Source organism: Onychomys torridus, chromosome 8, assembly GCF_903995425.1.
Source record: "Onychomys torridus chromosome 8, mOncTor1.1, whole genome shotgun sequence".
NCBI classification, from domain to species: domain Eukaryota; kingdom Metazoa; phylum Chordata; class Mammalia; order Rodentia; family Cricetidae; genus Onychomys; species Onychomys torridus.
In genome coordinates this window covers 101582771-101597508 of record NC_050450.1, presented here as the reverse complement: position 1 = coordinate 101597508, position 14738 = coordinate 101582771, and the positions used below count along the sequence as shown (strand labels likewise).

The window sequence follows — 14738 nt, the reverse complement described above, 5'->3', positions numbered from 1 at the left end:
AATGTTTGGGAAGGATTAGGAGGTGTGACCTTGTTGGAGGAAGTGTGTCACTGAGGGTGGGCTTTGAGGTTCTAAAAGCCCATACCATTTCCACTTAGTCCTCTCTACCCCTCTCTCTGCCTCATGGTTGTTATCTCAAGATGTGAGCTCTCAGCTACTGCTCCAGCACCATGGCTGCCTGGTTGCCGCCATGTTGGTCATGGACTCACCCTATAAGCCCCTATAAGCCCTTCTATAAGTTGCCTTGTTTATGGTGTCTTAGCAGAGCAGTAGAATAGAAAAGTAACAGCCCCTCCCCATCAGCCGTCCCTTCTTGGACTGGACAGGCACACATCTCTGCAGGGAAGGTCAAATGTGTCCCAATTTAAGAGTTCAGAATGGAGGCTCAGGGCACCTACACCACCTGCCCCAATGGTGCTACTAACTACTTCTCTGAGGGTGGAAGAGGTGAATAATTCCCTCAGACATACTTATTTTTTAAAAATATTTTCATTATGAGGGGCTGGAGAGATGGCTCAGCAGTTAAGAGCACTGGCACTTCTTCCAGAGGATCCGGGTTCAATTCCCAGCAACCACATGACAGCTCACAACTGCCTGTAACTCTACCTCCAGGGGATCCAACAGACATACGTGTAGGCAAAACACCAATGTACATAAAATAAGAATACATTAAAAAATATTTTCATTATGAAGAGCGGTGACATGGCTTTCTCATTTAAGATAGCCTGCAAATAACATGATAAATGATATTTTGCTTTCTTGATACAGGGTCTCATGTAGCCCAGGCTGTCCTCAATCTCACTATAAACCTGAGGGTGACCTTGTCTTTACCTCCCAAGTGGCGGCCACACATCTAGCTCCACTGTTTTTGTTTTTGTTTTGTTTTGTTTTTTGTGGTGCCAGGGAACTGAGTCCATGGCCTCCAGCGACATGCGCTCCTCCACTGAGCTCTCTTTACCCTTAAAATAGCTTCTAAGTTCTCATTATGTAGTTCAGACTGGCCTTGAACTTGGGATCACCTTGCCTCAGCCCTCCAAGTTCTGGGATTACAAGTGTGTTTCACCGTGCCTGGCTTAAGATTCAGCACTGATTTTGTTGTTGATGCTGGTGATCGTACGTACCTAGGACCTCATTCATGCTAGGGAAGAGCTACCTCTGGGCTATATCCCCAGGCCCTGACTTTTTACTACATTTGTGTGTGGATGGTTAGGGGGGAAGGGAGACATGCACACCACACTCTAGAGGAGGTCAGAGAACAATGTGTGGGTGTGGGAGTTGGATCCTCCTCTACCGTGTGGGTCCTGGGGATCACTCTACATTCGTTTGTGTGTGTATTTTGCCTGCATGTATGGACCATACGAATGCCTAGTGCCCTTGGAGTTCAGAAAAGAGTGTAAGATCCCCTGGGACTGGAGTTACAGATAGTTATGAGCTCCCAAGTGGGTGCTGGAAATGGAACCCAGTCCACCCCAAGAGCAACAAGTGCTCCTAACTGCTGAGCCATCTCTCTAGCCTCTATTTTTAGAAGCTAAATCATTTTGTTATTAGAAAAAAGTTTCTTGTAAACTTGAGTGCTGGTATGACAGCTGTATGTCACTACACCTGGGTGAGCTACAATTACTGACACTGACTGATGTCAAACCAACCCTTAATGCAGGCTCTCACTCCCGTCCTACACCTGGTGAGACGACATCCTTCAGGGCTTGACGGGTCATTAAACTGATATAACTTCTAACCAGAAGGTTAAAGTATCAGAAAAATTCCATTTACCACAGTAAACAGCTTATAGTCCTGAAGATGTGGTCCTTACTGTGAAGAAAAGGGCTTCTCCCCTTGGTAAAAATCTCCAGGCAACACGATTTCCCTGTAGGCTACCTCTGTATTTAGGTATTAAGGGGAGGCAGTGGGGTGTGTGTGTGTGTGTGTGTGTGTGTGTGTGTTGAGGCTCTCAAGGTACAACACAGAGCACGTGAGAGAAAAGGTGTTTTGTGCTGGGTAGTTTTATGTTAACTTGACACAGGCTAGAGTTATCAGAGTGGAGGGAACCTTATTTGAGAAACTGCCTCATAAAATCAGGCTGTGGGCATGCCCATAGGGCATTTTCTTAATTAGTGATTGTTGTGGGAGGGTGCAGCACATGGTGGGTGGGGCCACCCTGGGCTGGTGGTCCTGGTTCTCTAAGAAAGCAGGCTGAGCAAGCCATGAGGAGTAAACCAGTAAGCAGCACTCCTCCATGGCCTCTGCATCAGCTCCTACCTCCAAGTTCCTGCCTGTTTGAGTTCCTGTCCTGACTTCCTTCAATGATGAACAGAGTTGTGGAAGAATGACTGACTTACACCCGGCCTGGTGGCGCACACCCTTAATCCCAGCACTCTGTAGATGGATCTCTGTGGGCCAGCCTGGGCTACAGTGTGGATCCTTCTTTTTAAAAAAAAAGAAGAAAAGCACACAATAGGATGATTTTACTCTTCACCCTGAGATTAACAGCTTGCCTGCCCCGTTTCTCAAACTCTAGTAAAATTGCTCTTAAAAAGGAAAAAAAGAAAAGGAAAAGGTGGTTTCAGCAGTTTTATTACTTGCACCCTCCCCGCCCCAGTACAAATTTAAACCCATTCTGCAGTTGTCCCTGTCACACCCTCGGTGGCCCCGGACGTGCTCGCCATCACTTGCGCCAGCGCTGCAGCTCTTGGGACAAACAAAGACAAATATGAGAACCAGGGAGGGCATCTCTTACTGGCTGTTTCTATCTCTGCTTTTTAAATATTTTTTTTCATAAACTTAGAAATCTTCTTGGGCCTAAGACCATCCAGCTTCTAGCTGCAGAGATAAAAAAAAGTCCAGGTCAGGTGCATAACCCCAGCAGCACCCAGGGACGGGGGTAGGACAAGGGCAACTTGGGCTACTCTGTCTCAACACAGAAATGTCACATCCACCAGGATTACAACCACAGCAGGGGCCAAAGAACCCTGTGGACTGGCTCAGCTTGGAGCAAGCACTGTCTTTATGGAGACACCATTTGGTTTGGGGACTTCTCATTTGTATTGGGATCCGGTGTTTCACTCATGGCCCAATAACTGGTGCAAGAGCTGGTGTCTATGGTATGCTGCTCAGCATGCAGAGGTGTGCTGCAGGCCCACACATGCTGAGTCACCTGGTCACCTTCACTCCAGAGAGCCAATACACCGAGTTTTCATCTGAAATAGCCTAGGCTCCTGCTACCTCATAAATTATGGAAAAATACTAAACCTTTTCTGGGTAGTCTCTAATGAACTCTGAGTTTTTTCTTTCTAAACTCTCTAAGAGTCTTTTTTTTAGACCAGGCTGGCCTCGAACTCAGAACTCCACCTGTCTCTGCCTCCCCAGTGCTGGGATTAAAGGCGTGTGCCATCACCGCCCTGCTTTTTTTTTTTTTTAAAAAAAAAAAAAACAGATTTACTAAACAAGAGTTTTGCCTACATGTATGTATGTGCACTACATGTGTGCCTGGTGCCTGCAGAAGTCAGGACAGTGTGTTGGATACTCTGGAATTGAAGTTATGAATGTTTGTGAGCAGCCATGTAGGTGATGGGAACTGAACCTGGATCCTCTGTAAGAGTGACATGTGTTCTTAACCACTGAGCCATCTCTCCAGCCTCCAGATCTGTTTTTTTTTTTTTAAGTGATTTATTGTTATGTGTGTCTCTGGGGCCCTGGAAATGGAGTTACAGACAGTTGTGAGCTGCCATGTGGGTTCTGGGAATTGAACCCAGGTCCTCTGGAAGAGCAGCCAGTGCTCTTAACTACTGAGCCATCTCTCCAGTCCCCAGATCTGTTTTTATACTATTTAAATGAACAAAAGTTATCTTGAGTTATGAGAAAAGAAATTTTTGCATTTCCCTCCTGGTCAAGACTTCATATGAGTTCAACCATAACTAAACAGGCAATATAGTTTGGTGTTTGGAATTCATTACCCTCCCACCCCAGCCTCTTGAATGATGGGATTATAGGCACATGCCACCATGTCTGGTTCAAGGAGCTTGTTTTTAAACATGGAAGGTAGCCAGGCTCAAGGGGTGGAGAGATGGCTCAAAGTTAAAAGCACCTGTTGGATTTTCCAGAGGTCTTGGATTTGATTCCCAGTATCCACAAGGCAGCTTAAAACCACCTGTAACTCCAGTTCCAGGGGATCAGATGCTGCCTTCTGGCCTCCATGGACACCAGACATGTACTTGGTATACAGACATGCAGGCAAAACACTCATACACTTAAAAAATAAAATGAATTAAATTAAATTAAACAAAAAAGCCAGGTGGTGGTGGTGCTTGCCTTTAATTCCAGCACTCAGGAGGCAGAAGCAGGTCTGGTTTACAAAGCAAGTTCCAGGACAGCCAGAGCTGTTACACAGAAACCCTGTCTTGAAAAACCAAACCCTGTCTTGAAAAACCAAAACGAAACAAAAAACCAAAACTAAACAAAAAGCATACAGACTCTAGCCAGGTGTGGTAGCATGTCCCTGTGATCCTAGCTCTCAAAGGCCGAGGAAGATGGAGTGACAGCTTGGGGCCAGAGGCCAGGGCAGGAGTGCTGAGGGTCAGTCTAGCCTGATCTGCACAAGGAGACCCAGTGAACGAAAGGATGGATGGAGCTGCTGTGTCTTAAGCACATGGACTATTCTGTTTCTCCTGTGCTAAGTGGCAGAAAGCCCTTCTATTCCACTGAAAATGCTCAGGCTCCAAGAAGGGCACCTCTCCCTAGTAGGGATGGGTTAAAAGCAGGAAAAACAAACAAACCCAAGGCCTCCAGCCCACCACCGATATCACTAATGGGCAGCAAGTGCAGTCATGTAAATGTAAGTCAAATCTTGGAGACCTTTAATGGAGCTCCAGAGCCCCAGTGACAGCTCATTCGTCAGGGCTCCTGGATGTCACCACCAGAGCCCAAAGGGAGGCGACGAGTCACTTAAGCTACCGATGATGACGGCTTACTCATTTGCTTGAAGCTCCAGCTACAACACAGGATGAAGTAGCCAGCAAAGAGCACCGTGAGGCCCCCAACACTGCTCTTCTTTATGGTGGTACTGCACCTCACCCAGCCTGTGCGGAGAGAGGCAGATCACATGGTTAGTGGCTAGGGTGTGGCCCAGAACGTTCGCACTATTCAAGTCACTTCTGTTAGCTTAGGTGATGAACTCTAAGACACACAATGGACATGCCTACACAAGTGTGGGCTACACAAAGTATATACATTCCCAGAGACGACGACAAGGCTAAGCTGAGGAGGGCCTGAGTAAATTCAAATCACACGTCTCCACATTGGGAGCTGGGTTAAACTCTGGCGCGATGCACATGAAGAAGACTGGTTAGCTGAGGTTCAGCATTGCCTTGGCTGACTGCTATGGGGGAGGGGCAGGGGCAGGGGTATGTTTTAAGAAGTGGGAGCTGCTGCTCTGTTAGCTTGGGAGTTCTGAATGACACCTGACTCTGAAATGAAAACAGAGAATGTCAACCACTCCTTTCTCTCCTCCTTGGTTAAACAGCCTCCAGTGGAGACACTTCTCCACATGCCTGCAGCCAGCAAGAGAACCCACCAGTCTGTATGAGCAGCCTCACCTTTGTGCACAGCTCCCAAGAGCCTCGGTAGAGGGAAGCTGGAAGTAGTATGCGCCAGGGGTTCCGAATTCCTGCTATCAGCCGAACTTCGTCCCAACCAAGGAACTACGGTTCCAAACAGAAGTCACTGTGACAGTCCATCTAGAATCCCCTCTTCCCACCATGCAGCTGCAAGTCCTAATGGCTAGGCCTCAGGAAAAGCACACCCCTGACAGATAGATCCATGACTACCTCACTACACACTGAAGTAAAATCCGCCTCAGGTCAAAAGCTTTTTTGACAGAGACCTTGCACTGTGATAAATGCATTGCCTGGCCCTATGTGTGTGCATGCCTGGTCAAACCATGTTTTATCACCTGCGGAGATTTTAGCAAGAGGTATGACTTTCTACTACAGGTTGAGACGCATGTATACTGAAATGCATGGACCAAAGAGTTTAGATTTTGGCCTGAAAAGCATCTTGGACCATCTACATATGTATAAGGAGCTATTTTAGGCCCCAAACCCAGAACCAAATATGGAATCTCTCTGTTCTCTGCACCCTACCCCACTGGTGACTGAGCCCAAGATCTTATACATGTTAAAAATGCATGTCCGTGTGTCCTCTACCACTGAGCTACATTCTCGGCCCCCAAATTCATCTTTATTTCTGGTGAATTTGTCAGATGAAGACTTTTTTCAAGCATGCTGTTTTGCCTGCGACCCACGACCTGGAACTAGGCTCGGGATCATCCCCTCGACAGATGCCCATGTCAGCATTCAAGAGGCTGTTGTTTGGGAGGCCCGTGGACTTGACTTAGGGACCACTGACACACCTTAGAAAGACCCTGTCAGTCATCTTTATTTGTCTGTTCTGTGCCCCACAGCCACACCTTGGTAACAAGTAGAAACAGAAAATAAGGTACACGTTTCTTTTTCACGTTTCTTCCTGCGCTCAAGTCAGGCAGTGATCTCTACTGGTCATGGTTTTCCAGTCTCGTTTTGGCTTGTCAAGACAAAGAATAGATTAGCTGGGTGGTGGTGGTGCATGACTTTAATCCCAGCACTCAGGAGGCAGAGCCAGGAGGATCTCTGTGAGTTCAAGGCCAGCCTGGTCTACAGTGCAAGATCCAGGACAGGTACCAAAACTACACAGAGAAACCCTGTCTCAAAAAAAAAAAAAAAAAAAAGGATAAATTGGGTTGGAGAGATGGCTTAGAGGTTAAGAGCACAGACTGCTGCTCTTCCAGAGGTCCTGAGTTCAATTCCCAGCAACCACATGGTGGCTCACAACCATCTGTAATGACATCTGGTGTCCTCTTCCTCTTAAAAAAAAAAAAAAAAAGGATAAATTAAGATAGATGGGGTTAGCAGGTGTGAAGGCTGCTGTGAATATAAAAATGCTCAAATGATCTTACCTAACAATGGAAACAACACATTGGGGGCTGGGACAGAAGATTCCAGTAGTTAAGAGCACCTGCTAATCTTGCAGAGGACTCAGTTTTGGTTCCCAGCACCAATGTAATGGCTTGTAACTATTTTGCACTATAGTTCCTGGAGATCGGACACCCTCTTCTAGCTTCCATGGGCAACTGCATGCATGTGGTGTATGTGGTACATGAACTCATCTGAGTTAACACACATATACATTACCACACATACACATTTAAAAAAAAATCTTTAAAAACCAAAAAACACATTGGTGTCCAAGGAATCACACAGTCACTTATTTGTGCAGGGGCAAAGTCTCTTAAAACCAAACAAGAAAAAGCCCCCCCATGGGGCTGGAGAGATGGCTGAAGTGGTAAATAATGCATACTGCTCTTCCAAGAGGACCTGGGTTGAGTTCCCAGCACCCTCATCTAGCAGCTCACAACCACCTGTAACTCCAGCTCCAGGAAAACTGATGCCCTCTTCTGGCCTCCACAGGCACTGCACTCATGTGCACATTTTACCCCAGTATCTATGCATACTTGAAAACCAAAACAACAACAACAAAAAGAAAAGTCATAAAGCTTGGAGATATACTCCAACTTAAAACACAAACCGTAACCTCTCGAAAACTGCCACTGGTGGGCTGTGGTCTCAGCAGTGCTGGGAACTGTGTGGTACCACGACTTTTATTTTCTCTAGTTGTCCAAGTGGGGCTCATTTCCAGGTACAAGTTTAGGGAAAGTGACAGAAAGAAACTGAGCCGTGATCACGGATGGAGTACAGAGGACCCATTCTCTGCACCCACAGGCCTTTCTTCTCTACCTGCCACTTAGGAACACTGGAATCTAACCCCTTACAGCCTTTCCCAGATTACCTTTTCCTTTTTTTTTTCTTCAAGACTGTGTTGCCCTGGCTGTCCTGGAACTCATTCTGTACATCAGGCTGGCCTTGAACTCAAAGATCGATTGCCTCTGTGTCCAAGTGCTTGAAGGGATTAAACGTGTGTGCCACCATGCTCTGAGCTTATCCACCGAACTTCTGTTAGGCCTCTTCCCAGTCCAGAAACTCAACTGCTATCAGGATCAGCAGCCTGCCCTAGTCTAACCCTCAACTCTCAATGGAGAAGGAAGAAGGAAGATTACCACCAACCCTGGACTAGCGTTCTCTTTTGTCAATCAAGTCAAGTGTCCGGTAGACTGTGTAGATGAGAATATGGTAACTGAATGAAAACAAGTAATTCTCACCCTATTCCAGAGGCACAGACATTCGAGAGGGACAGGATAGTCCTTGCAAATGAGCCTGCTTACCTTTTGAGACACTTGCACCCTGGGAAGTGACAGGAGGCATGTGAGACGCTGAGTTCCAATGCTGAGGCCCCCTTGGCAATACTCCTAGACCAACGTAACCAGGATAGAGTTCTGGAAACCACTCCAGTCCCACGGACCGGGGAGGAGCCTCTGAGTCAGCAGCAGCAACATGACTGATGAGGGAGCTTCTAGAAACAGGGTACGGAACTGAACATGATGGTATGTGGTACCCTGTCTGGGCTGCATGGGGTTGGCGGAAAGACGTGGGTTCCAGAATGTCCCTCTTGCTTCCCACTAATAGTGGTATGGCAGGGACTTGACTCTGGCCATAGAATTGGGTTTTGTCTTCCGGAGAAGACTTCACAGCCAGGGAGGCGAGGCATTGGCGCCCTGATTCTGGTATAGAGAGAAGCTTATTTGAAGTTCCCTCTGGTGGAGTAAATACGTCCAAAAGTGCAAGGGCTGCCTCTGCTTTTGCCTTTGTGGGTGAAATGGGGTCCTTACCACCAAGGCCTAAGTAAGCCTTTTCCTGTACTTCTGTGGCAGACATGCTGTTCTCAGTATTTCCCTTCCTATGGCATAGTTCTGCTCCTAGGCGAAGTTCCTGGTGCTCTCTGACGTGCGCTTTAGACAGTGGAGTGGTATGAAGGCCCAAGAGGAGTGATTCGGACTTCTGTTGAGTCTCAGCATTGGCAGGGTCGGGAGAGACTCCTGAGAGGTGGCCTCCGTCTCGGGAACTGCTCTCCCTGCTCAACACTGAGGGTGCTCCTCTCTGAACCCCATGGCTGCCATTCTTTGGAGAATGACAATCACTAACAGGCACACCTAAGAATTTTGCCAGAAGCTTCTGTTTTGGGGGATCGAGTGTATCCAATTTCAGACTTGCAGAAGTGGAGGGTTTAGTATGAGGCTGAGCTGAGGAGTATGTTCTATCTTGACTAGATAAAACTGGCTCCATTGAGCCAACCAGTACAGATGCTTTGGTCTCTGAGGGATGACATGGACTTCCCTTGGATCCAGTCACATCTCTGTCGAGTTCTTTCTCAGGAGAGGGGGCGTCTGATGCTCGAGCCTGAGGGGTCATGACTCTCTGCAGAGCCACCTTTGGTATGACATGTTTGGGTGCCTGGAAGGAGGGCTGATTTTGATCTCTGGTTTCTCCTCCTGCCTCTGCTGTACTCGCTCTTTCCAAGACATCCGCTGGCTGGGGAAAGGTGGCAGCTGTCCATTCTGATCTGCCCCTTTCTGAGTTCACATTTCCTCTTGCACTCTCTGTCTCTAGCCCTTTCCTTCTAGCTTTGGTTAGGTCTTTGGTAGGCCTCTTCTCTTTTGTAGCACGTGAAAGTGTAGCTGGCTTGGACTGATACGCTTTTTGATCAGCAGATATCATCTTACAGTGTGGCAAGTGGGTTTTTAATCGCTTAAATGGCTTCTTACAATAAGGACACACTTCCATTCTGGGACCAGCATCACCCATCCTCTTCCTGGAGAGACAATGAAGAATACAGAGTAATCATTTTATGCACAGATTTTAATTTCAACTTTTTCATTTGTTTGCTTTTCTTTTCTTTCTTTCTTTCTTTTTTTTTTTTTTTAAATTATTTATTGTGTTTTACGGGTATGGGTATTTTGCCCAGCATGTATGTCTGCCTGGTGCCCACAGAGGCCAGAAGAGGCCATCAGATCCTCTGGAACAGATAGCTATGAGTTGCCATGTGGGTGCTGGGAATTGAACCCAGGTCCTCTGAAGAACAGTCAGTGCTCTTAACTGCTGAGCCACCTCTCCAGTTCCTTGTTTGCTTTTCTTAAGATAGGCTCTTGTTTTTACATTTAAAAAAAGGACAAATACTATAGAATTGTATTATATGAAATAGATAGAATATACAAATTCATAGAAACAGAAAGATTAGACAGAGAAGAAAGGAATATAGAGCAATGATTTCCTAAGTACAGAATCTATGTTTTTTTGGTTTTGTTTTTTTTTTAAAGATTTATTCTGTCTGCATGTATCCCTGCGGACCAGAAGAGGTCACCAGATCTCATTTCAGGTGGTTGTCAGCCACCATGTGGTTGCTGGGAATTGAACTCAGGACCTTTGGAAGAGCAGCCAGTGCTCTTGACCGCTTAGCCATCTCTCCAGCCCCAGAATCTGTTTTGTGTGATGGAAAAACCCCACAAATGTACAGTAGTATCATGACATAATATCATGAAAGTAATAAATCAATACAATTAATGTAATTAATATCATAAATGTAATTATTGAATGAATACTGCAAATGAAATTAATGTCATGAATGTAATTAATGAATATCATGAGTGTAATTAAAAAAATAAATTAGGGTAGGGGATTTAGCTCAGTGTTAGAATGCTTGCTTAGCAAGCGCAAGGCCCTGGGTTCGGTCCTCAGCTCTGAAAAAAAAAAAAGATAAGCTCTTGTGTATAGCTCAGGTTGGCCTCAAATTCACTATGCAGCCTGGTCTACATAGTTCCAGGACAGCAGAGTTACATTAGTGAGATTATCTAAAAAAAAAAAAAAAAAAACCCAACAACAACCCCACTCCAAACAATAACCACAACAAAATCAAACCAAAAGATTTAAATCTAATAAATTAATGCTTAGTCAAAGGAAAAGACATTAAAAATGTCAGTCAGAATTCAATTTTGTTATTTATGTCAAGTGGAGGTTGTATAATTTTAATGAATTGTTTAAAAACCCTTAAACATGAAAAAAGGAACTACTTAGGGCTTTTAAGAGCAGTTGAGTGTTGTGGATTATTTGGTCACACTCTGTGAAGATGTCTCTGTTTTACTTCACCTGACTAAGGCACCTTCTGATTGGCTTAATAAAGAGCTGAATGGCCAATAGCTAGGCAGGAGGGGACAGGCAGGACTTCCGGGGAGAGAGGAACTTTGGGGAAGAATCCGAGGTGAGACATTTGCTAGTGAGACATGAGGGAAGTTGGAGTATAGTACTGAGGAGAAGTAATGAGCCATGTGGCAGAACACAGACTAATAAAAACTGGTTAAGTTATGAGCACTAATTGAAACAAGCTTAAGCTAAGGTCAAGCTTTCATAAATAGTAAGTCTCCATGTCATTATTTGGGAGCTGACAGTCCAAAGAAAGACCTATTACAGTTAAAAGTGCCTACTGCACTGCTATGGCAGAGGACCTGGGTTCTGTTCCCAGCACCCACACCAGACAGCTCACAACTGAATGAAAAAGAAGAAATAAAAAAGGACATGACTGCTCCTAGGTATGGTGGGGAGAAAGTTTATTGTAGATAAAAGGGAGAACAAAACCAGAGGCAGAGACATCTGTGACAGTCCAGAGTGAACATGACCCTGAGCTGGGCCAGGGGAGGGGAGAGGGGAGAGGGCAGAGGCAGGAGAGTAAAGGGTAGTTGAAAGGGCCTGGTAATCAAAATGGCTGGATTATATAGGGAAGGGCAGCTGGGAGAAGGTCAGCCTATCCCCTGGGCTAGAGAGTTCAGGGTAGGGGAAGGAGTATGCCAGTCATACCCTGTAACGGGTAGGGACTGAGGGATGATGGGAAAACCTATCGGGCAGGTCCACTTTGTTATGTTAAATAGGTGCCTTAGTTAGCCATTTGTCCTGAGTTTGAGACCTAACAGTAACCACCTGTAACTCTAGTTTTAAGGGAATCTAGTGTCCTCTGACCTTCTGGGGCACTGTGTGCACATAGTATAAATAAACTCATATAAACAAACTCACGCAGGTACACATACATACACTTAGTAAAGAGATAACAGGAACCTCCAGGTGGGTATTCCTCACTTGGAACCTCTCCCACTCTCAGGAACTCTTCAATACATCACATTCACTGTTCTTGAACTTGTCCTTCAAGAATGGAATGAGGAAGGATAATAACATTCATGCGGGTTACAAAAACTGGTTAGAACAGTTTCTAACATTACAAAAACAAGATTCACTGGGTATGAGGACTCATGAGAACTCTTTGTCAGCTGGGGATATGGTTCAGTGGGTAGAGTGCCTGCCTGGCAAGCATGAAGCCCTGGGTTCTATCCCCAACACTGCACAAAACCTGCTGCTGTGGTAGAGAGCCATGATCCCAGCACTTGGAAGTGGAGATGGGACAACTAGGTCAGCCTTGGTTAGAGAAAGATCAAAGCTAGCCTGGGATTCATGAGATCTTGTAGGAAAAAAAAAAAAAAAAAAAAAGGATGGGGTAGTTTCCATAACTCAGGAGAAATTAATCCCTGCTAATATTAATATTAGCAATATATTCATATTAAAACTAACAATGCACAGAAGGACATGATCCCCATTTATTTATTTAGTTTTGGTTTTTCCGAGATAGGTTCTCTCTTTGTAGTTCTGCCTGTCCTGGATCTCCCTCTGTAGACCAGGCTGGCCTCAAACTCAGAGATCCACCGTCTCTGCCTCCCAAGTGCTGGGATTAAATGTGTGCCACCTGGCTCCAATTGTTTTAATTTTAATTTGTACTACAATTGATTATTGTGTACACATAAATTTGTACATTATTAATTGCTTAGTTTGAGATTTTTGATAAATGTATATCATGTAAAAATATTTTCAAACATTTATTATTACACATAATTTATCTCTTTTACCCTCTAGAGTTGGGAAAGGAGAATGTTTAATTCCAAAGCTCATCTGGGTTCCAAAAAACAAAGAACATATCTATCCTAGCACAGCTACATTCTCAAAATCTAGTATCGCCAAGCATACTGTTTACCTCTGAATGCTCTCAGGAAGCTGAGGTGGTTTAATGTCAGCCTAGACTACACAGGGAGACCATCATCTCTTAAACAATCATCATCATCACTAAAACACACTCACACACACCCCAAACAGAAAAAAGCCTCTAACACCAAGGCGGGTACATGACATTTGTTGAATGAGTAAATAAATTATGTATATTACAACTATTTCATACCAAGACTGAAAATATCTCCTGGCCACTTAAATAGATTAACACAACAAAACAACAGCCAGGTGTGGTGGTGCACGCTTTTAATCCCAGCACTCAGGAGGCAGAGGCAGGAGGACCTTTTGAGTTCGAGGACAGCCTGATCTACCGGTGAGTTCCAGGACAGCCAGGACTATACAAAGAAACCTGTCTTGAAAAAACAAAAAACCCAAAACATCAAAAAACCCTGAAGCTGAAACCACTTACAAAATAAATATCTATTAAATCAACCAACTCTTTAACCTTCATGAAATGCAGAATCAAACTGTTCTCTGAGGAGTGAGTCTTACTGTTGGTAATCTCGTTTGCAAACCGATAAATCCATAAGCTTTCAAGTTGTAACAGTACCTTTTCTTAAATTTTCTTGAGATGGGATCTGTTTAGCCTTGTCTGTCCTGGAACTCTCTAGGTAGACTAGGCTGGTCTTGAACTCATACATATAGGCTTGCTTCTGCCTCCTGAGTGCTGGGATTAAAGACTTCCGCTAGTATGCCTGGCTCTATACCCTACATTTCAACAAGGGACTCGTTTACCTGGCTGACTTCTTGCAGTCGTCCCTCCAGGACCCCCACGTTTGCGGATCACTGTTCACGTATTTGGGGCAGAAACTTTGAACGTCAACTTCTGTAACAATCAGAACTAAGTGGAGAGCTGTGATGTGACCAAGTACTGAGTCCTATACAAATAACTGGATTATGCCCCTGGCAGACAACTGGGGATGCTTCTGAAAACCAGAATTAAAACTTCCCCAAGTATCCCAGGCTCAGGATACACTTATTTGAAAAAACAAAATGAAAAAATTTAAATCTAAGATAAGGTCTCAAGTAGCCCAGACTGGCTTCGAACTCGTTTCCTTGTCGAGGTGACTTTGACCTTTTGGTCCTCCAGTCTTCACCTCCCAAGGGTTGGGATGACAGGTGCGCACCACGCACGCACGGCTGGGGCCTCCTGATTTCCTCTGATCGCGCTCACATCGCCACGAGCCAGCTCTCACCGCAGCGTTCCCACGCCTGCCCGCCTCCCGACACCCTTCTGCCCGGCTTCTTCCTAGCAGGTGGGCGGTACCGCTCCCGGTCGGGGCTGGGACTCCGTTAGTCCGTTCGCCTCATCTGCACTCCTCTCTCGACCTGCAACGAAGCTCGTGGAAAACAGCCCAGCCCTTGGATACTCCACTAAACCGGCTCCGCACCTCTCGAGACGCGAAATTCCACGTGGCGCTCCCATCGAACCCGGAGCTCACCAACACCTTCCAACCGTGGAACCCAGAACCTGTGGCCGTCCACACCAGTGCCTGATGGAGCTCGCCCGGTTCTTTCTTTTCTTAAAATTTTCACCTCACAGAGATTTAACGCAGATACAAGTATCAATTAGTGCCCAATAATTTAATTTATTCCAACCCGGCTTGACTTTTACAGCTTGTCCCGGTTTGTTTTTGAACAGGCAGGTGCCTCGGACAC

At 45.5% G+C, this 14738-nt stretch overlaps 1 protein-coding gene across 8 annotated transcripts in view; it reads right to left on the bottom strand.

Moving 5' to 3' along the window:
* Positions 1-4446: 4446 nt before the first annotated feature.
* The window catches only part of C8H17orf80 (chromosome 8 C17orf80 homolog), an 11015-nt gene continuing 723 nt past the window's right edge, over positions 4447-14738 (bottom strand). Inside the window, exons 1-5 of one of the 8 annotated variants that reach the window (XM_036196359.1) lie at positions 13815-14735; positions 12060-12167; positions 8309-9792; positions 5589-5693; positions 4447-5072 (exon numbers count right to left, since the gene is read on the bottom strand). In XM_036196359.1, the coding sequence (XP_036052252.1) occupies positions 4939-5072; positions 5589-5693; positions 8309-9785 (1716 nt within the window). In that variant the 5' untranslated portion in view covers positions 9786-9792; positions 12060-12167; positions 13815-14735 and the 3' untranslated portion in view covers positions 4447-4938. Of the gene's footprint in view, positions 5073-5588; positions 5694-8308; positions 9793-12059; positions 12168-13814; positions 14736-14738 lie in introns of those variants that run through there. The other 7 variants (XM_036196360.1, XM_036196361.1, XM_036196362.1 and 4 more) reach the window with 7 other exon arrangements.